This window comes from Argiope bruennichi, chromosome 7, assembly GCF_947563725.1.
Source record: "Argiope bruennichi chromosome 7, qqArgBrue1.1, whole genome shotgun sequence".
Lineage (NCBI taxonomy): Eukaryota > Metazoa > Arthropoda > Arachnida > Araneae > Araneidae > Argiope > Argiope bruennichi.
The window spans coordinates 112,403,344-112,427,139 of record NC_079157.1 but is presented as its reverse complement, the minus strand read 5'-3'; the positions used below and the strand labels follow the sequence as shown (position 1 = coordinate 112,427,139).

At 26.5% G+C, this 23,796-nt stretch overlaps 2 protein-coding genes across 5 annotated transcripts in view; one reads left to right on the top strand and one right to left on the bottom strand.

The window, feature by feature from the left end:
- Positions 1-157: 157 nt before the first annotated feature.
- Positions 158-14,477, top strand: LOC129976696 (uncharacterized). The gene is made up of 5 exons (XM_056090404.1): positions 158-350; positions 2,688-2,880; positions 5,079-5,288; positions 6,936-7,039; positions 9,781-14,477. The coding sequence occupies exons 1-5, from the start codon at positions 238-240 to the stop codon at positions 11,543-11,545; spliced, it is 2,385 nt and encodes a 794-aa protein (XP_055946379.1). The 5' UTR covers positions 158-237; the 3' UTR covers positions 11,546-14,477.
- A 1,839-nt stretch (positions 14,478-16,316) lies between these two features.
- LOC129976697 (tyrosine--tRNA ligase, cytoplasmic-like) overlaps positions 16,317-23,796 on the bottom strand; it is a 29,856-nt gene continuing 22,376 nt past the window's right edge. For all 4 annotated transcript variants that reach the window (XM_056090405.1, XM_056090408.1, XM_056090407.1 and 1 more), the window contains exons 10-14: positions 23,528-23,660; positions 19,808-19,887; positions 19,247-19,443; positions 18,069-18,207; positions 16,317-16,496 (exon numbers count right to left, since the gene is read on the bottom strand). In XM_056090405.1, coding sequence (XP_055946380.1) covers positions 16,386-16,496; positions 18,069-18,207; positions 19,247-19,443; positions 19,808-19,887; positions 23,528-23,660 — 660 coding nt within the window. In that variant the 3' untranslated portion in view covers positions 16,317-16,385. The remainder of the gene's footprint in view (positions 16,497-18,068; positions 18,208-19,246; positions 19,444-19,807; positions 19,888-23,527; positions 23,661-23,796) is intronic.

The window sequence follows — 23,796 nt, the reverse complement described above, 5'->3', positions numbered from 1 at the left end:
ACAGATGATATAAAATTTCGCATGGATTGAAGGTTTTCAATTTTCAGTAATTATATATAGTGAGTACAAAAATTTCGAATATTACTGAAAATGTAATGAAGAACGATCACGGAGTGAAGTATGAAATTCAAAATATTATGAGTGGCAACATTTAGTTTGTTATTGTTTTTTGGCTCTTTATCGAATGTTGGATGTTATTTGTTTTTTCAATTAAATTAAAATTGTTTTTAGTTAAATATGCAGGTTGAGAACGCAAATGCAAGCAATTCTATCCTGCTTGATGCTACGTGTTCAGCGTATAATTGCAGTCATAAAATAAGCGATACCAATGAAGGAGTTTCCTTTCACCGGTATTTTTTCTTACATCCTCATAATTTTTTTTTACTTATATGTTGGGTTTTTTCTTTAGAATTCTTTTGAATTATTTTAAATATCACCGAATTAAATATAATTCTCTCCAATTTTAGTATAGAAATATTCTAATATTGTGGAATTTTAATTTCTTGTAAAAAAAATTTTGGTAACCTATTTTCCCGCGTCTTGTATGCGTTTGGAGATATTTTAACTTCATAATCAGCAAATACGATTCTTGTAAATTATATTTCTGCATCTCTTTCTTCTTCATTCTTAGTGTAATTTTCTTCTTGAAATAAAACTATGAGAATCGCCACTTCGTTAGCTTGAGAAGCATCTCAAAAGAATATTTTATAAAGAAAGAGTTGTGTGAGTCTTGCCAATTTTTCCCGAAAATGGGACGTCGGTTTTCAAAACTAATTTTTTTTTATGTTTACATTGTTCTGAGGAAGAAAAATTAAAATATTATATTAATTGGCTATTAAAATATATTAGTAATAAATAACATTGGCTATGGTAAAAATATATCTAAAAATATTGGCTTTAACTTTGTTTCTGCATATTCATATCCCATGTTTTTTAATTGATTTAAATCTCATTATATATTGTTTAAATTGCAGTACTATGAAAATTAAATTTTGGCATCATATTTCCAGAATATGTCTTTGGACATTAGAAAGGAAAAAGAAAGTGGGGAAATTCTCTGTAGGACCTAATCTTTCAACAGTTTTCTTATAATTAATGAGACTGATTTTCAGAAGATTTCATGCAATAATCACATTAGAAAATTATGAATAAAATAAAAATCAGGTTATTTTTTTATCTGTCAATTGTATTAATTTTGGTGATAGATTATTGTTTGGATTGTTGGTGATTGATTAGTTGTTGTTTTAATCTCCTGGACTAGAGATTTATAGATTAAAGTAACTTGCTCTTTCCTTATTCTCCTTATCAGCTTTGATTGCAATATTCTTGTTGATAGAATATTAATTGCAGAACCATAAAATTATAAATATGAAACCTTCATTATATATGAGCTTGATGCATCTTGAATTTACGAAACTCAGATGCAAAAGTCTGTATAAGTAATATGTGACAGTTGGTGAAACTATGAAATTATTCTTCCTAAAATGCCATTACATAACTTTAAATTGGAATTTTAATATAACTTTTTTATGCTGATGATTTAATAGAATTTTAGTTAATGATTTCATCATGTAGCATGTCTACTCTTACACTTTCTTGCTGCCATCAAGTGTATCTATTATACTTTTTTAGTTAAGCAATTTTAAATTAAATTGGTACTTTTCCATTAGCTGGGGGCAAATATTCCCAATTGTGAACCAAACGCGAATTTGGCATAAGGAATTTGGTAGAATTCTACATTATTTGAGCGAATTCTGTAGAATAAATAATTTAATTAGTACATCCACTTATTGAAATTCTAGTATGGTGCAGTTAAATTATCAATTCAACAAGTAAAATCAATCAGGTCATACTCAGCCTTCACAGGTTTATACTCCTTTTTTCTTATACAGATTGAAATAAAAGTAAATTTCAGATGTAAAATATGTTATCTAATCAGGAAATATAGGAAGGGGGGGGCTAGTTCATGAGTAGATTAAGTAATGACAAGCAACTGTACTTTCATTTGTGGCATTCTACTCTGTTTAGAAATATGTGTTTGTGATACTTTTTCAGGTAAAGGTAATAGCTGTTATAACTGGTTCATAAACGAGCCTTTGTAATTCTCTATATCAAAGATAAACAAAAATTAGTGAGGCTATAAATTTTCTCATTCTTTAAACTTACAAATATATTTTTTGTATTATTAAATAATTATCATAATAAAATTGCTCTTGGCTTTTCTTTGATTGAAAACAACTGATTGACTTTATGCAGGGTTAACTTTTCTTTTAAATGCAAGTAAAACTGTTGATTTGACAAAAGAAACTTTTTAAAATTGATAGAAATATTGAATTTCTAAAGAGTTTATCTTTTATTTATTTATGCCGTATATGCATCATGTGTTTTTCTTATAAATGGTATTTAATATTTTGAAACAAGCATAGGTTGTGATAATAACATACTCATTACACGTTGCAAAATGCTATTTTGGAGAAAATCAAAGAAATTGCATCAAAATTCTAGAAGCAGTTCTGTGTATGTACAGAATTGGTTTTCTTGATGTGTGCCAGCAAATGGATGTATGATTTCTCTTAGCATAGTTAGTTTCTGAACGGCATTGTACTTTTGTATTTACATTCGTTTTAGTAAATATACTTAATTATTTTATAATGTTTTTGAGATAGTTAACTAATTTTTTTTTCCAGATTCCCTTTGTCAAAACCTGATCTACTTACTAAATGGCTTGCTGCAATGAAAAAGGATAAATGGGTTCCAACTAAAAGTGATGTTTTATGCAGCTCTCATTTTACTGATGATCAGTTTGTTGAGAATTGTGGTCATAGATTTTTAGCACCCAATGCAGTTCCATCAAAATTTGAAGTTTTAGCTCCTCCTAAAGTAAGTTTTATTAAAATTATTATTAAATGCCTTAGGCAACCAACTGGTTTACCACAGATATTGGTTATACATAATTTCAGTTGACATTTTGATATAACTTCATGCCTATTATTATGTCAAATTATCAGTTACTAAAGCTCTGTTATTTTAATTATCTTATACATGTTTGGCTCTTTTTATATAAGCCTTTCTGATGAAAACCAGTCCACGACATCATCCCAGCATGACATGCAGTATTGAAACCCCACATTCTTATTTATCTTGGATACAGAAATAATCAACAGAATCCTTTAGCTTTCAACAGTGAAAAGAAAATCATCTGATTAAATATTTGATAAAATAATAAAAATGGTTTGAATTTCAGGGCAACAGTTTAATCTGTTTTTGAAAATTTACCAAAAAATACTTTTTTCTAAAAAAATTGCCAAAATTCAAGAAAAGTTTACACAGTTAGTATGATTAAAAAGACAATATTTAAATTTTTTTTAATGTAAAATTCATTTTTGTGCAAAGTCATCTGGGAAAAATGACAAAGTTCAGTTTTATTTTTAATTAATTATAATTTAAAGAATATCTCTCAAGTATATATGTGTCAAATTTGGGAGCTGTAGGTGAAATGGTCTGACCTTAGAGTGCTGGCATATATACTCATTTATCTGAATTATTAGTAGAAATCTTTTAATCTTAATTTTTTGGTTTGTTTCCTTTCTAAGTCTAACTTAGCCAGCAATATTTATAATAACTAGTATATTGTTTCTAACAATAAATTTTATTCTCCATTTCCATTATATGCTATTATCCAACTTTTATGTTTTAGTCTTTAAAGTTTTTCCCTTTGTTTACAATTTTTTTTTTGTTGTTGTTGTTGTTAATTTTCTCAAGTTTCTTATACTTGCAATGTAGTAAAATCTCTAAATTTATGAAATTTTTATGCTACACCATTTATATCATGCTCAGCAGTTTTAGTGGGGAAAATTTAAAAGTAAAATGTTCTTGTTACCAACCAGAAGTACTTCAAGTAATCATAGCATGAGGACTGACTCAAATAACCAAAGTCTGCATTTCAGCATAAAACTTCTACTTTCCCTTGTGATCAGGCATCTGATGAAACATTACCCTATCAATAAATAATAACAAATTAAAAGAATGTATTATATTAACTACTATACTCGCTGCCTGGTGAATAAGCAAATTTACGAAAATATTATAATTTCAGCTACTAATTCATATTGGATATTTAATTACTAGAAATAAGAATGGAATATTATATAATGTTAATAATACTTATTTGTGAATCTTTAAGTTGTTATCGTTTACTAATTGTAAGTAAATTCTAATTACTTTTTGTAAGGGGATTTTTGCAGTGTATGCCATTAGTCATTCAGTCCTTTGAAAAGTATAAAAGATGGGCTGTGTTGAATTGAAACAGATATAAGAATGTGTAATAAAAAGTTAAGATTATTTTAATCAAAACAATTATGATACTTTTCCACAGATTTCAGTGTTTTTGGAATCAAATTTGATCATTTCTGAAATTGATTAATTTTTATGTAATAATTTTACAATGCTTTTTTAATATCTCGAACACTTTTTATATAAATTTATCCATTTTATTCTTCAATAAATCATACTTATTTTACTTCTCAGTACTTCTGTTTCAAACAATTCATTATTTTATCGGGTTCAACTTTTTTTTTTTTGTTCCAAACCTGTGTTATGTCTGTAGGTTTTTTAAATAAGTATTATGTTTTCTGGAGTTCCTACCATTTTGAGAGTTAAGTAAGATAGTGAAGCATTCTTAATGCTTAGTGTAATATTAAATGAAAGTTGTAATGAAAACAATATGTACTTTTACTTTGTAATCCTTTTCAAAGTAAAAATATTGCTGATTAAGAAGTTCTATACTTATTTCATAATTGGAAATTATTTTAGTTGCAATATTTTTATTTTTAAAATGATGAAAAAATTATGCTAATATTTAATTAAAAACTGCCAAAATCTATAATTTGAAGTTGGTTCTAAATTGTACAGCATCTAATTATATGTTCATTTTCATAGAATATTCTTATTATGTCTTATTTACTGATTTTTGTTCAAGTTAGTTGCTAAAGAAAAATTAAAAAGTGGGTATATTATTAATTACCTTTATTTCTGTCTTTAAGCATATTTTCCTCAAATTTGTATCATTATTTTTCCAGAAACTGTTTCCAAGTGAATGGTCAGCTCGTCTCTTAACCATAAGGGATATTGAATGTGACAATCGTAAAGGTTATGTAGTAGAAGCTCGCATTCCTCTTGTTAATAAGGAACAGTTTACAGAATGGTTGAGTGCTCATGAAAAATTAGCTAAAGTCTCCTATGTTTTATTACGTAATTATCCAACCACCAGTAAAAACTTGGCATATAAGGTAAGTTTTTACTGTGTTCTTTATTTCTATTGATACAAATTTTTATAATATAAAATATTTTAGAACACTGTATGTTATTTTAAGTCCCTTTTGTATATAATTTTACTAAACAAACAATAAAGTCAACATTATATAACTTTTCAACTATATTTGAAATAACTATGCACAATAATAGTAAGTATTACAATAAATGTTACATCGTATGAATTAACATAGTTAATGCAGTAGATTCATAATTTCATATAAAATAATTTATATGATAAAATTTTTACTTTTTAAATGCTAAGTATTCAGATCTATTCTGAATTTCATATTTATTTCCAAGGAGATAAATTGTTAATTATATCTGTGTTATCCTTTTAAATTTCAAACTTTGTTTTTAATCAACAAACAAAACATTTTGATCTTAATGTTATTGGATCAAAGAAATTGGCAGTTTGGGAAAATTAAATTCCTTAAAAGATTAGTTCTATGCTAATCACCTTTAGTGACCAACTTGTTTATCAACTTGTTAGACTGTTAATTGATTAATATAGAATATGTTTTTGTTAAAAATTTCATCTTGGTATTTGTTATGAGTGATAAACATGAATTCAATCAGAACAGCTTACTGCAAATTAAAAAAGTTTATGTGTGAAATGCAAAAGTGAAAATATTACTACAAATTTAATGATTGGCAAAAGCACAGAATTGAATATTTTAAGAGAAAAGTTGGATTGCCATCTTAATATTTCTAAAAGATTGTGCATCAAAATGAATTTAAAAATATTGAGCATACAGGAAAATCGGATATGTAGCAACAAATTATGTCAAGAAGTAATTTTTTTATGATGATAAATTAATGTGTTATATGTTCATTTTTAAAAAAAAAAAAGAGAAAAAAAATCTTTTTATATTAGCTAGTTTGGCGAGATTTAAGAGGCTTGGCTAGAATGTTTTCTGCCTTAAAGTCTTAAGATAATGCAAAAACCATTTTTGTAAAATAATTGTTTTGGAAGATGTGAACATATATTTCTATATGCAAGTCATGGTGCCATTAAAATTTGAGACAGTTAAGCCTATTTCTTGATTTCTTTTACATCTTCTTTCTTTTGATTAAATGAACTTTTCGAGGAAACAGCAAACTCTCTTCAGAACATTTGAAATGATATTTTTCAGCTCCATCCGTTAGATAGATGAAGTATTAAATTCATTGTAACTGTAAAAATGTTCGATTAAGAAGTCTAAAATTCACACGATCATTTGTTTACATTTGATTATTGCCAATCAATAATAATTAATAAGAGTGATTTCTGTGCCACATATGCATTTTATACATACATTATTATATGCATTTTATACATAGATAATTGTTTTAATGAATGCAGTTCTGTATTTATTTTAGAAAAAAATATCTGTTAAATATAAAAGAGTAATTGACAGTAAAATTAATTAAATAATTGTTATTTAAAAGTACTTGTTTCAAAAATCTTTTCTTACTTAATTTAGCCATTGAAATTTAGTATTAGAAGAATCTTTTACAATAGCATTTTTTTTTTTTCACCTGGTTGCATTTATTATTGGTATTATCAAATGAATTTCTAGATCAATATGTATTTGACCTTCCTCATTTTTATAAAGTATTTATTATTATTATTTTATCATCAGGCTGAGTATGTTTGTATGTATGGTTCTGCAAATGATCGCTTGAAAACTGATAAGCCTTGTCCAGCAAGATTGTTGGTTAGAATCAGAGCTGATCCAAAATTCAGGTATGCTATCATATTACCATTGATTTTAATTCCTGCATATAAAATATGCAGGAATTTCATATATTTCAATATTACAACAACATAAGTTTTGTTATACTTTTTGTGTAATGTCTAAATGATATACCATCATAAGAAATATCAAATCAAGCTGAACATTTAATAAAAGGTTGTAATATGTATTTACAAATCTTGAAGTTATATATGTACTAAATTAAATTATTAGAATAATTTAATAATAAGGTAACTTTGCCCTATGAACATTACTGCAAAAAAGTAACAAAATGCACAGATTAAGGTAAAAATTATTTATAAAAAATATATGGAATATTTATGCATAAAAGGGACTAGTCATATCTATAGTTTAGTGAATTAAATAAATTTGACATATAAGGTTTAAAAAATTGATTTTAAATATGTTAGAAATAATAATTGCAAAAAAAAAAAAGTAAACAGATCAGAATCAATAAATGCATTTAACTTAATTTATCGCAGGTATCTGTTTATCATGATATTTAACATAGCCTGCTGAAGTTTAAACAGAATAATTTTTTTAGACTAATAACAAAACAAAAAAAAAAAAAATATTATTATTATTATTTTGGTTTTATGTAAAATTGTGTTTATGTGTTTCCATTCTTAACTTAATTTATGCACCTTAAGACCAACCAAATTTGGAATGGTCATCTGTATTTTAAAATAACGTCCATCTAAAGAGTACTCTGGTAGAGAGTTTATTTTGAATATGACATATTATTAAATTCATGGAAATGTTCATCAATTTTATGCTCCTGTTCACCAATGGCTTTCAAATAATGTTAAATATTTATATAAAATTCAACATGCGTAAAAAATTTGTTGTTTGTTATTTCAAACTAAAAATATGTGTTCATTTCTGGTAAGTTAGGATATGCTAATAATTGGACTGAATTTAAAAACTTAATAATATTTTGTTCACCAGAATATCTTTTATATATATATATATATATATATATATATATAATGTGTGTGTGTGGTTTAAAAATTCAACTTCTTATATCTCCATTTCTTGTCTTATAATTTTCTGTATATAGTTATAATTCTGTTAATTCCTACAGTACCATCAAGAAATGTGTTGAAATTGGTGGAACAAGCTTTTGCAATATTTTTAATTAAAATTTTATTAAATCTAAAACAAAGAACAGATTTTTAAAAATTTTTCTTCTGTTAAGTTAATCTGAATTTGATCTTCTTTAAAGCATTACTGCTATATTGTTTTTGTATGCAAAAAAGCATGTATATACTCTATTGGAAAGAGGGGGGGAAATATATGGCAAAATGTTACACTTATTTGAGTATAAGCATAAGTGAGCATATAAACTTTTTAATAGCATAAGTAATGTAGGAGCTAAGAAATATGTGTGCCAAATTTCATTCCAATCTGTCATGCAATATGGAATTACATTGAGAAATCATACATTCAATTATTTTATACTAGGGAGATTACATACCTTGCAAAATTTTATTTTGGATTCTGCCTTCTTTAGAGCCATGTGTTATTTATGGACAAAAGAACTTTTTGTTATTGCATTGTATACCATATTTGCATCCCTTTTAGTATGCTTAAGTTTTAAAGCTATTTTAACAAGAGCAAACTTTAAACAGGACTTACCATTGCCTTTCAAAGTTTAGATAATAAAAGTCAAGTATTGTTAAAAGTGAACAGCATCTTGTGAGTGTAGGGGGGATGCAAATTGAACTGTTTTTTTAACCTTTTGTTCTTGAGCATGGACTCTACCTGACTGACTGAGCTAATATATTTATTTTATTTTTCTTTTTATTTATTTATATTTTTTCACCACTGTTTCTACTATTAATTAAAAATTTATAAATACATTTGTTACTAAAAATAAATTTTATTTTATTTCAAATTTCATGAATTGCTAATATTAATTTTTCATAAATTTCTAAAATTAAAATATTTTTTTTTGCAGCATAGAAATATATATCTAAATGTTAGATATATATTTATGATGTTTAAAAATCAAAATTGGATAGCATATTATATATAACATTAAAATAATTATCCATTAGCAGTATTAGTACCCCGTTGGCAATTTTTATCATTTAGTTCATCTTGTAACACAGAAATTTAAAGACATCATTATGCAAATGTAGCCAATGGGAACCTATATCAAAGATGTTTCATTTTAAGTTATAGGTGAGCAATAATAATAGAGAATTCTGAGTAGTTACTTATACTTTAAAGTTGCAAAATTAATTGGCAACAAATACTGGTGATCCCATAGTTCAAAAACTTTTCTGCATACACAAATACTCTTTACACCTCTATTTAATTCATCCCAGCTGTATCTATTTATGAATGATTATTTTACACTTTCATTGCCCTAACGTCTCATTTTCAATATATAACCAAAACTGCTTGACTTAAAACTCATTTTTTTCATATTATTCAATTAAAAAGAGAATGTTTCCATTAAGGCTTACATATAAACAGTCTGAACATGCAAACTGCTGCCAAATAATGATTTACAAATCTTGCCTAACTTTGCATTCACATAAGCATTTTATTTATAGACATACACATTTCTAAATAAAACTTTCTTTAAAAATGGTTATTTTTGGTTCAATTGCTCACTTGGTATTTATGGTATTTCAATTGCTGGCCTTTTCATTTTTTATTTATTGAATTTAAATTTTCTTTCTTGATAGAAAATTATTCTTTTTTTTTTTTTTTTTTTCAGATACAGTGTGCCTACATCCCAAGATAATATATCACTTGTGGGATATCCATGCAACGTTGTTCTATACCATCTTCACAATCATAGCATTGGTTCTAATATAATTGAAACTAACATTGTTCCTTCTGAAGAAGTATCAACTGTAGTAAAGCAAAAGTTTATAGAGATGTTCAAAGGTGGTTACACAGTTGATATGGCTCTAACCACACATCAAAAAGATCTGTTTGAAGAGTATACTGATGAATATGATGAGGTATTAACTGATGCTTATGTTTGTCCAAATATAGAATGGCTGACAAAATTTTATGAAAACTTCTTAGAAGAGTTTGACTGGAATGAAACCAAAGTAGTTAGCATCTTGAAAGAAGAAATAGAAGATATCAATGCTTCCAAAGGCAGTGCCACAATGAGTACGATTGGAGATGATATAATTGTTGTTTTGTCAACTCCTTTGATGCAGAGAGCTCATTCCATGAAATCCTCTGGTGAAGTTGTATTTGTTGATAATTCAGGCTATTTGGACCGATGCCGATGCTATGTTTATGTAGTTATGGCATACAGTTGCACAGAAGGTTTGCCTTTGGGACTTCTTATTACTACTTCAGATAGTGAGGAAATTCTCACTGCTGGTTTTAAATTACTTGCAGAAACACTGCCAGATAAAGCTTTTGGATCATTTGGTCGACAGGGTCCAGAAGTATTTCTGACTGCCAACAATGATGCTTTACAAAACAGTCTGAAAAATGTTTATCCTGAAAGTGCAGTTTTGCTGTGTGCTTATAATATGTCTCATGAACTATGGCGGTGGCTGTGGAATCCTGAAAATGGAATTGATGAATCAGACAGATGTATGCTTTTCTCTCTTGCATACAAGATTATGCAAACTAAAACTGTTGAAGAGTTTACAGAGCTTAGTGAGGCCCTTAATACTAATGAAGTTGTTCAGAAGTATGAAAACTTTAAACAACATTTTGAAGAAATAAAAAGCCTGTCTGATCGTTGGGCTGTTTGCTTCAAAAATGAGATCTTGGACAAAGACAAGGAAATCAGTGGTATAGAAATGGCAAGTCATGTCTTGAAAGATAAGGTTTTTCTAACCAAATGTTATAACATATTGCAACTCTTAAAATATTACACTGATACCATGGAAACATATTATAGACAGAAAATCATTCATTGCATTAATAACACTTTAGAAACTTTTCTGTTATCGTCATTTCAACCTGAAATGAGAGAGACTTCAGACCTCACTGCTCAACTATTGCCTACTGGAGAATTTGAAATTAAGAATGTGAAAAGTGGCAAATCTTACTATGTTGATATGAACATATGTGTTTGTTCTTGTACCCTGGGTTTGAATGGTGCACGATGCAAACATTTGTATGCCGTATGTGTTACAAAAAAAGTTGACTTCAGTAGTTCTGTGCCTAATGATGATATAATCAAAAAAGAATTATTCTGGATTGCTACTGGAACAATGAAAACGGGAACCTTTGATATACAGATGGAAGTTGATGACGAAAGTGAATCAGAAATTGTAACTGCTGCTCCTTCTAAAGCTGCGGAGGAGCCAGTCAAAAGCCAGAAAGAAGAATCTAGAAAAATTTTGGAAAGAGTGGTAAAGAATATAATGCAGAAATATGATTCTAATCCAGCTGAATTCCATAAAGCTATTGTTACTGCTGCTGTCAATTATCAAAACTTAAACAATGATCGAGAAATATTGGCGGCTTTGAAAAATTTTGGAAAAACAAATATGTTCAAATAAACTGATTGGTATTTCTGACAGGAAACAAAGTTTCTTTTCTTTTTCCCATTTTTTTAATAGAATACTCATGTTGAATGCCTTTACTAAGACTATGCAAGTATGATAGTTTTAATTGTAAATAGGCTTCTATTAATTCTATCATTGTGATAAAGACTTATAAAGCAATAATATTACCCACATATTAGAATATACAAAACTTTATTCATGAGAACAAATATGTTCAAATAAACTTATTCCTATTTCTGACCAGAAACAAAGTTTCTTTTTCCCATTTTTTAAATAGAATACTCACGTTGAATGCCTTTATTAAAACTATGCAAATATAATAGTTTTAATTGTAAATAGGGTTCTATTAATTCTGTCATTGTGATAATGTAATGTAATAATATTACCCACATGTTAGAATAAATAAAATTTTATTCATGTACTAGTTTGTAATGCTTTCTTAACTTGACTTCTTAACTCATTAATGCCTTTCAATTTTTATGAGGAATGTGTTCAACACTTTTCTATTTCTAACCAAAAAGTTATTTGGAAAGGAAAGAAAACTAAGACAGCTGAACACAATTACTTTTTTGTAATTAAAGTTATGTATCTTTCATTTAAATTCAAAAGTATGTGCATGTATTTATAAATAAGCATTCGAAGCTATACTTCTTTGGTATGATGGAAAAACTAAAATTATGTGTGTTAAAAATTCATATAAGATAAATATCAATATAGCAAAGATAATATCATTAATAAAATTTCAATTTATCAATAGTAATCAATGATTCATTTGGAATTGTGTCTTATAGCTTCTCCTAGTAATGACCAGATTGGTACATTTGCACTTCATATGTGTGAAATATTTTTAAATAAATGTTAACCAGATGTCACATGAATACACCATTAATAATGATATTAGCCATGATAAAGTATCATGTTGTGTATTTTTGTATATCCTAGGCACTTAATTTCCATCATTAATGAACCAAAAGAAGTACAGTTTCAGAAAAAAAGTTATGCTACTTCCAAGATTTTTCAATTTTAATTGCACCATTACATAATAATGGAATATTGCTGCTATATATATGTTATAATTATGGTATAATAATTTAATTTTTTTATTACTCCACCTATATTTTTTATAAAAATACTCATCAAAATCATATCTTGCTACTAAAACAATTTTTTTTTTTTTTCTTGTGCAAGTTTTCTTTCTTTGACAGTGCTTTAACTGAGTATTAGTGCCTATTAAATAATTCAAATTAAGAAACACAAGTGTCCTTGTTTATATTTTTGTTTGAATTTATGCCCCATTATTTCTACTCAGTTCATTTTGTATATACTAGTTAGTATTATTTTTAATGCCGCTTATCTGTAAGCATCTCAATATTATTTTGTTAATGCAAATACCTAATCTTTTTAAAGATTGCCCATAAAAAAATGCGTATTCAAGTAACAAAGAATTTCAATTTTTGAAACATTATTATTTGTTACTTCATTGCACATAAATTGAATTTCTAAAGCTAATGGCATGAATTCATTAGTTTATGTAAGAGAAACTGTTGCTACTTCCTGTATATAATATGGCAGTCACTAAATTAATTTTATAAAAGTTTTTCACAAGTAGTTTGTTTTCTATATAATAATTTAAAGAAAAGAAATTAACCTTGTAATTTGAAAAGATATGTTATTTTTTTCAAAAACCATGCACACATACCACAATTTTTAAGGACTTTAATCAATATTCACCAATAATTTAAGCTAAAAACATACCAGCAAGTTACAATTAAAAGAAAAAAAATGCAATAAATACAATATTTAAAATATTTTGAATGTTTGACAAAACACCTCACTTCTCACCTAAAATTCTCTTCATGTTGCTAAACTGAAACACATACTCAATAATTTAAATCCCTCAGTTCAAATGATTCAATATGTATTATGATATTCACATAGACTATTTAAACAAAGCATCAAAACATTCATTTTAAGCATTAATAAAGTACATTTTTAAAAAAATTAACAATTCATATCCAAAAAACATTCTGTGTAAATCTAAGTATTGAAAAATATATTATGTAACTTTCTTTTATTGAATATTTTCTTAACTATGCCTAACTACAAAGAAGCATCTCTTTTCTTTCATAAAAGAAATAAGTGGCAGCTCTGACTGAAATGGGGCTGCCAGTTTCATTTCTGCCTTATTACAATACTTTAATGGAAGATCCTAAATTTATATCCTTTTAAGGGTTTAAATAATTTACTAAGTTTAAAATTAAATGTGGAATCTTTTAATAAGCTCATTCCCTCTTTTTAAGACAACATAATGCAAACATGTAATGTAGCTAGCCCACAAACATGTACAATCAACTTATTCATGTTTATATGATAGATTACAGTTAAGTATAACAGACAAATCATACGTTACTGAGGAGAAATGTGATAATCGAAAAAGTAAATTACTGTTTGTAAAACTGTTGCATTTCAATTGAAATTTCCTTTTAATAAAATATTATTATATCTTACTATTATTTTCTTCTTTTTATATGTGTATGAAATCTTTTTCTTGGAAGTAGCTAGAACATACATTTTGTAGCAAGTAAGAGTTAACTTCAACGAATACATGTGCCATGTTTTCTAGGAACTATATTTTTGGCTATGTATATGGAGTATGTTGAATGAATATGTTTGTATCCCTGGCTTTGATATGTATGTTATTAAAAGGTTATATGTATGTTATCTTGTAAAAAAGTATATTTTCACCCAGAAATTAAATTTTAAATAATTTCTTTCGATATTTAAGCAATTAAATTAGAGCTATCACTTATGTCACAACTTCTCAATTCTTAAAGACTTTGACATGTTGTATTAGAAAATTTTAATAAAAAAATTTACTGAGGTTTGTCATATACTGTTCTTAAAATAAAACTACAAATATGCATGTAATGTAATGCAATACATACATATATTTCTGCAATGCAGGAATATTTATTATATATATACTGCATCAATGAGGGCCAAACAATTGCTATTTTGGATAATAGGGAAGTTTTATTTCCGAAATATTTAATTTCCATTTTTGAAGGACTGAAACCATTATTTGTAAATCTAACCCAACAAAGTCTTAGAAAATTAGTAAATCATGGTAATGGGGGATGAATCAAGAATTACTAGATTCCTCAAAGTAAAAAAATCCAAATTTTTTAGACACTTTACAAATACGGGGGGCTGCTACCCATACTCCGCATATGTCAGTTAATGACAGATTTTTTAAAAGTCGCATTAAAATACATTTTCTCTTTAACAAAATTCAACTAACATTTTAAGAGCCCCAAAGCAAAATCATTAGCAGACTTAAATCTCAATCATAATTCAGTAGAAATTCCTCCAGAAATATCTTTCAAATTAATATTATATTTTAAAATTATTAAAAGTAATAAAAATTTAAAAACTTTAATAATTAACTACTAAATTAAAATTATTATATTTATGAGAATATTTTCAAAAAAAAACTGCTGCTTAATGTGGTCACTTTAAAACTTAAGAATTTTTATAATATGAATTGATTGGCAGCAATAATCAAGTTAAAGCAGCTATATCTTTATCACAACAATGAAAAAGAGTATAACATTTTTCATATAGCTATTTATAATTTATTTCAAAAACAAAAAAAAATTATTAATAGTTGTTTGTTGAAAATTATTCTTTAACAGTTCATTTATAATTTATTCATACTTCTATAGTTTTTTTTAAAAAAAAATTTGTTAAATGATGCTACATGTTGCATTCCAAAATAAAAAAAAGTTTGATTCATTGGAATATTTTCTTCAACTCATTTAACACCATTGGAATCATCAGTATTTATTGCTACTCGCTAAAAATTAATGATTTTTCACAATTTTGCAAAGTGAATGTGAAATTTTTAACTGCATCACAACATTGTATTTATTAATTTTAAGTAAATTTTTATATGTTACAAATTTTAATTTCTGTCTATAACACTCAAAACATTTTTTAAAAATAAATTTTGCTTTCAAAATTCAATCACAGGCAACAATGATTTATGGCTGTTCAAATTTCAACCCAAATCTGTGAATGTAACTGTATTTTTAAATCTTTCCAGAACAATCTAGTCCAGATAAAATAATATGAACCTCATACTATGAGGAAATCACAACTATGAGGGAAATGACTCTCAGATGTTTCTTTATAAACTCAGTGAGAAATTTCTCGAACGCCAGTCATTAACACTGTATGAAATGGAGAATCAGATCCATTCGTTATTTCAAAATTGATAATATTAAATCATGTAGTGATCATGTTAAATTAATATTTTTATGCACATTTGAATATGCAGGTTAAAAAAGAAACTGAGATCAAATTAAGAAGCTTTTAATGTATTAACAAGGATCTTAATCATTTATAACAAATTTTAATAAAAAGTTTTAGTAAGATGACATATTTAATTAATTCAAGTTTTTGTTTCAGTCTTGAAGAAAGAAATCACACTATCCACAATAGACACTTTTTATTGCCTATTTTATAGTTGCATAAAATGACAAGGATTTTAAATAAATAGTTAAAGAGTCATTTTATTTAATAATCAAATTATTTACAGAAAATTAAGTTAACACACAATAAAAATATAAGGCAGGATTTGAAAGCCAATGAATGGTTTAAAAAAAATACAGATAGAGATTATCTCTATACTAGTGCTATTGCTTAAGTGGTGTAAATTTGAACCAAAAATATCCCTAAAATACTGAGTTTGAAGATAAAAAGGTGCCAATTCCATTGTTTATTGAAAATTATCACATAAGCAAGCTTATTGAGTCCCTAAAGCTTGTAAAGACTATTTAATTGGAGCTCCTTTCATAGAATTGCAAGTAATGACTCCAGAAGGTGCTAGTAGAGGATTTCCTTGCCATTCTGCAACACAACTGCTCGATGTTTTCAAGTCAGGCTAAAAATAAAAATAAGTATAACAAAATTAAGAAGTCAAACAAATTAGAATCATCAGGCTTTCCCCTGATCTATTTAATTTACTTATTTTATATGTATGCTCAGGATCAACCAAAGTGTCTCTGAATGATACGAGCACACAAAGCACCACATTTCTAAAGACTCTGGACTTCGGACAGATTTTGCAAAAAGGAAAATGCCTTTTTTTTATTTTGTTTTTTAATATTAAATGTGTGATTTTTAATTCAGTTATACAAACATTTGAATATTATAGTGTGGTTTTTGAACATTTTACATTCATCAATTTAAGGCAAGTTGGGTGCTTTAAATTCACTATAAGAAAAAATTTCAAATCACCATTATTTAAGAATAAATAAAAATAAATTTAATTATTATTATAATATTATAAAATTTGCATATTGTTTAAGTTATTTCATTTTTATTTTTCAAGATTTTTTCATTTATTAATTATTATTTTTAAAATTGAAATATTAACTTTATAATTTCCATGTATTCCTTAAATCTTTATTACACTAATTTAAACAGTGTAATAAAAAGAGAAATTCAATATAAACTTTTGTTGTATGAAATTCATTTCCATGCCTTGCTTTTGTTCAACCCAAACTTATATATGTTAATAATCAGTTTGTAAGTATGTATCCATTTCAAAATATGGAAACCTTCTAATATTGCTGGGAAATATTATGAAAATTGTCCAACACCTACAAATTATGGAAATCCATCATACATTATAATTTAATTTCATGTAATATTAACATTCTACTTTAAAGTTACACGAAGACTGTTTTAGGAGAATTTTTATAATTCTGAACCATTGTCAGATGACCCGAGTCAGTTAAACCTCAGATCACAACAATACGAGCCTTGATTTGCTTTGACCAGGCTTCCAAACTACAACAATACGAAAATGTTTTATCCATAACAATGGATTTAAAATGCATCAGGCCCATATATAGGATGGAATAGAATCTTCAGCCCATGATTTTTTTTTTTTTTTATCTCAAGGGCAAGACTTTACAACCAGTACTATCACTAATTATATAACAATTTATGGGGGGGGGGGAAATCTAATCAGTTCAATAATTTTGTAAAACACGATTTTGAATTATTAAGAAAAGTATAACTTATTATTAGAAGCAAAAAGTAATAAAAAAGTTACATTTACAAAGTAATTTGCATTCTCCTTTTCCCAACTGCTGTCAATGAACAAAACTAAATTTTAGTGCATTTTTAATAGCTGCTCAAAATGAAATCTGATCTTAAATTCCAGTTTCATCAAAAGTTTTAAAATGCTACAAAAATATATTGATTTGAAATTATAATACTAATTTTTAACATCAATATTATTAGTACAACTTTATAATATTAATTTTATTATCACTTAAACTTGTTTCCTCCTGTAAATAGAAGGGGGGGGTGCAATATGAATACATTTGATTAATATTTTTAATTTGTTTTTATTTGTGAACATAATAAAACAAATTATATTGCATTACTATGAATATAATAAAAAAACAGCAATTCTATTTTCTTAATAAAAACTTAGGCTTACTTGTAAAGTTTCCCAGACTTTCTTTTTAGGATTTAACTGTTCATCTGGTTCAGAGTTTTCATAACCTTCAACAAATACTCTATCTCCTGGTTTGCAATCTTTAGGTGGGTTTAAAGGTTCAACTTCTTTTGGTTCATCTCTGTATAAAGCATATAATGTTATCAATTTATCAACAACAACAACAAAAAATAAAGTAAAGTAAAAAATTTTATTTCATAATATTTATCACTTGCATATAAATTTTTCAAATAGCCAATAAAATCAGTAGAAAAGGCTATTAATAAATACATAATTTTTGAAGATGATAGAAGAAAAGATTCCCAATAAAACAACACAAAAAAATCACTGATTGATGAATTTAATTTCAATTATTGTAAAATATTTCAATGCAGAATCTAATCCTCAAATCACTTAGCCAAAACTATCTTACAACTGAATATACATCTAAAGCATTTCTTCCAGTTTAGATTTAGCTTATGCTAATGAAAAATCAGTTTAATAGCGAAAAATATTATTATACTTATATTTTCTTCATTCCAGTTTTTAAAAAATTTCAAGAGTATTTTGAGTTATTAACATAAATAAATGTAATTGCAGATTTCAGTATAAAAAAGTATCCTGCATGTTATGTGGATATAAATCTGGAATTAGTTCATTATTTATTTTTAATACATAAAAACACCTCATAAAAGAAATTCATAACATTTAAATTCTAGATTTTTTTTAGATGAAAATGAGAAATTTACAAACACATTAAAATCATGCTTTACATACCAAATTGACTGATATGTAAACATTTCTGAGTTATTATTCTGCATGTTGACTGATTTAAAGCTAATAATCTTAATAGTTGAATATCTAAATGATTCACCATTTAGACTGCAATAAAAATGTAAATTACAATTCCGCAAAGCTCAAAACTTTTCTAATGTTAAAAATTTATTTTTCTTTTTAAATTTTGTAGTTTTCATCTCTTGCCCCTTTTCTAAAATCCATATCTATATTTCTGTACTGACTTAAAAATCTCTTATACTTTACTTTAAGTTTTTAAAAGAAATACGAACTACAAAATATCAATTTTTTTAATAAAATAAATTTGATAGTCAAGTTCTTAATTAACTTTTATATCAATTAAGTACTATTAAAGTAATGATTAAAGTGAAAATGATATAGCATACCTAGAAGCGCAAAGTAACATAGCTTGGGATTCAACTCCCCGCATTTTCGCAGGTTTCAAGTTACATAAAGCGACAACTAGCCTATTCTCCAATTCTTCCTGAGGTATAATTTTTGCTAATCCACTCACAACAGTTCTAGGACCTGAAGCATCCCCGAGGTCAACTTTGGATACATACAAGCTGTCTGCATCAGGATGCTGTATTAAAAATATGTAAGAAATCAAAATAAAATCTACAATATTTTATACTTCTAGCTTAGATTCATTTTCTAAATAATGCATATAATTTTTTTAATTAGTTATATAATTTTAAAAGATAAAATGTTGAACTAAATTAGAATGAAAAATTGCAAGTTAAGCCAGCATTGAGCAGTTAAAGTCTCAATGCAGACTCCTATAAAAATTTGATATACTCCATAAAGAATTTAAAAATGTATACTAAAAAAATTTATAAAATTAAAAACGTAATTTACAATGTATATTTCAAAGATTCAGCTAAGCCACTATAAATTTTAGTTCCAATCAATTGAAAATTTAACAATAATGTAGAATTTAAAAATACCTTATTTATTTCTATAATTTTCCCAACTCGAATGTCCAACCTTGCAGGTGATATGGGAGCTTCAGTGACAATTTTTCCTTCTATAAAAAAAAGAACAAAAAAATCACAATCACAAATTTGAATATAAAATATAATAAAAGATTAACACATAACTGGATCAGAAATATCCTTCCAATTACCTCAATAAAAACATTCTTCCAAATAACAAATGTAATTTCATTAAATCAGTTACATATGAAGCTGCAAACATAATAAGATATAATAAATAATGCATATTTAATAATTAAGTTACAAGAATAAAATTAGAAATATATATTATAAAATGTAGAAAGTGACATAAAGACAAATATTTAATATCTACTTATATAAAATGTCAACTAGAAATAATTTAATTCCATGAGAATTCTAAATAGTAAATGCAGTTTAAATTCATCTAATTTATGCACATTAAATTTAAATAATAAAATAGCTCAATATGATTTTTACATATTTTTTAATTCACTTGTTTAATCTAGAACAGTATACAATCAAAATTATCTAATCAACAAGTACCGAAACAACTTCTAAACTATGTTTATTATTTTTTACTACAAGCTGGGAGAACAAACGCTACATGCAGTAAAAACTTTGCATAAAGAGAATAACAAAAGTCATTTCAATATGCAGTTCTCATATTTATCAACTAGCAGTACCTGCAAAGTATTGATACGATGAATGTTAGCAAAATCAAAATCAGAAAAAATTAAAATAAAGCTATTAATACAAATTGGGGGGGGGGGGGATTTATATGTTTACTTGTGAAAACTTACGACAGAGTTCACCAGCCCAAACCACTGGGTTGATTTCAAAAGTTTTAATTTCATATAAAAGCTCATGAATTTTAGATGTTTCATTAGTAGTCACTTGTCTCTTATCATTCATTTTCCATTTTCACAAGAAATTGAACAAACTTCACTTTATATTTTCTAGATGAATAAACAATGATTTTCCAACAGCCATTGATGAGATACGTGTAGTATATAACTTCCAATTTGCAGAGTCAATGTCTTTTTATAATATTATATTATTATTTGGTTACAATTAAGCGAGTTCCTTCAAACAGATGCTTAGGAACTAAATTTCATGTATAACATATTAATGCATCCTTGCTTTAAATTCAATTTATAATTGAAACTGTTTCATTTAAACTGTTTCATCATTCATCATTTTCTAAATCTAACATATATATTTTTGTTTCAGATTACCTGTAATGTTAAACTGCTAAACATACAAACAATTCAAATTTGGGAAATGTTGTCTGACGGTATTAAAACAAATTCAGTTAGATTTTGCATCCACACGAGAGATTTTTGTATATAAAATCGTATGTTTCTTGATTTCTTAATTTAGTAACAACAACAACAAGAAATAAAACTTAACAAGGAAAATGTTTTGGTCCTTCACATACAAAATAAGCAAGAAGAGTATTTATACCCATCCAAAAAATAATTCAAAATCCATCAATAAAAGTATTTGGGTTGTTCTTGCTTTAAATCAGATATAGTGTTTAAATAATTACCTTAAAAATAGGAAAAGTCAACAGAAAAAAATGTCAGATACAGAAATTTCAGTTCTTCTTTTTAAATATTTTTATTAGGAGATGACTAATTTAAAAAAAAATTAGAATGAAAATTGTTTGGATTTTTCGTCAATGGAAATACACGAGTGAAATCATCCAAAATACAAAACATTAAATTAATATATATATATATATATATAAGTAAAAATTCAAGTTGCAAGATGCATTCAGCCATTTTTATGACCATCTAAGTGCCAAATTTCATGGCTGTAAGTGTGATTGATTTGCCTGGACATTATCAATACACAAATACTTCCTTTTATAAGGAGAGATAATAAATTAAAATTTTTGTCATTAAAATCATAATGATGCAAAAAATAGAACAATGAATAGAATGAATTTTGAAAGAAACAAAAGGTATCTAGGTCAGAAATAACTTATATAGACAGAGTCACAACATTAATAATGTTTCCAACCACAATACAGAAACCAGACTTTGCAATTTTCTCAAAAAATTAATAAAATTAAATGGGAGCACTATTAGTGGCTCAGTAGATATCCAAATGATAATATATCTCTAACAACTTTGTAACATCTAAATTGTTATTTGCACTTGATTAGAAAAAGATAAACTGCCTAGCATTTCAGATTTGCTATTTGAATTTTTACTTGAAGTTTATTATAATTTTTGCATAACTAATAAATAGTCACACTGATAATATATATATATATATATTAGGAATTCATTTCAAATGCCACAATGCAGAAAGAATTTGATTACCATTTGCATATCGTCAGAGTTACAGAGAATACTTAGATTCAACTTCCTTAAATTGAAAACAGAACTGTTTTTCTTGATATAATTAAAATATATACCTCATTACATATGGTTCTCTCAATGTAAGCCACTACTCCAATAACAAGAGGCATAATTCATTGATTTTCATAAACAAATTTGAAAGTCTATTAATCTGTTCTATTCAACATAAATAGCTGTTGTCAAATTTTACAATACCAAAATTTATACAAAAGATTTAGATATACTGACACTGAATTCCAATTCCTAGATTAGTTCTCTCCCATTTGAGTTTAATAATGACATATAATGAAATATCTGATTGCTATGGTAATTACAATATAACTTCAGTAAACCAAACTCCAGGAATACAAAATTCCATATGATCTGAACAATATTTTTAAAATTATTCAAAAAAATTTTAAAAATGGAGGAAAAATAAAAATTATAAATCAGAAATAAAACTAATAATAATTATTCACTTACAAGAAACATCTGAATTTGTATTTAAAACTGACAGTTATAATGCCAATATATATACCTATACTAGGAATATATACCTATGAGCTATACATTCCCCTACACTTATCAGTAACCTAAAGGAAACAAAGTTGGTTATATTTTGATGTATGGAATTAAAACTGCTTGACAATGCAATGTTGCAGCAACTTCACAAAAGTATCACATCAGTTAGTATAATAGCAATGTGCTGTTCTACATAATGTAGCACATTCAAGAGCACTAGCAGCATCTATAAGTAATGTAAGAATTATCAAGAAATCTTTTTCGCTTTCCTTGAAATTATCTTAATTCTTGACCATGAAAACAATGTCATTCAAACTATGATACTATACTTCAACAAGAATTCATTCACTTATACGAAAGACACAGCAACATGACCATCACTTTGATATAATGTAATAATGACAGATGATACTCAAAATGGTAACACATGTAATATCAATATATGAACAGTGACCTGATTTGAGTGGATTAAGCAATAAATAAACCAGATACTGCCATTTTCACCATGCATTGTCATAATAACCATAAATAATTTCAGCACATGGTAAACATGTTTTTACTGTACTTCAACAGCTCCATTATACCATGCATATCAAACCTATTCTGTTACTTTCTTTTAGAGCATGCAATGACTATTCTATCGCATTTGATATATCAAGAATATTTCATCAAATTTCTAGGAAAATCTGAATTTTATGGAATCCAAATAGGTCAACCCAAATTAGTTCAAATTCCTGAGATTCCACTGTACATCCAAAAATAAAAATTATTTAGATATTAAATTTCATTAAATAACTCAAAACATGCTATACAGGATTAAAGCACAAAAATGTTTACTTACTTTTACTTAGCGGTGGGTAGGCTTTGGCAGAAAGTTTCTGCAATTCTGGACTCTCAAATTTTTTTCGAATAGGTTCAAGTAACCTATTTAAATATGATTCTACAGATGCTTTAAGATCGCCAGGATGTAATTTCTAAAAGATAAAAGAAAAGATTCTTTACACACATTCATTGGAAGTTTAAATCAAGATTTTTTTTAAACTGTGGTTTATACTCACACTTGGAAAACTCTTGCAGCCATTTTAAAATTATTTAATATGTGCCAGAAAA

Coding starts and splice junctions, on each gene's coding strand:
- LOC129976696 (XM_056090404.1), top strand. CDS start 238: ATGCAGGTTGAGAACGCAAATGCAAGCAATTCTATCCTGCTTGATGCT. Junction 2,881..5,078: donor AAGTTTTAGCTCCTCCTAAA/GTAAGTTTTATT, acceptor TTATTTTTCCAG/AAACTGTTTCCAAGTGAATG. Junction 5,289..6,935: donor GTAAAAACTTGGCATATAAG/GTAAGTTTTTAC, acceptor TTTTATCATCAG/GCTGAGTATGTTTGTATGTA.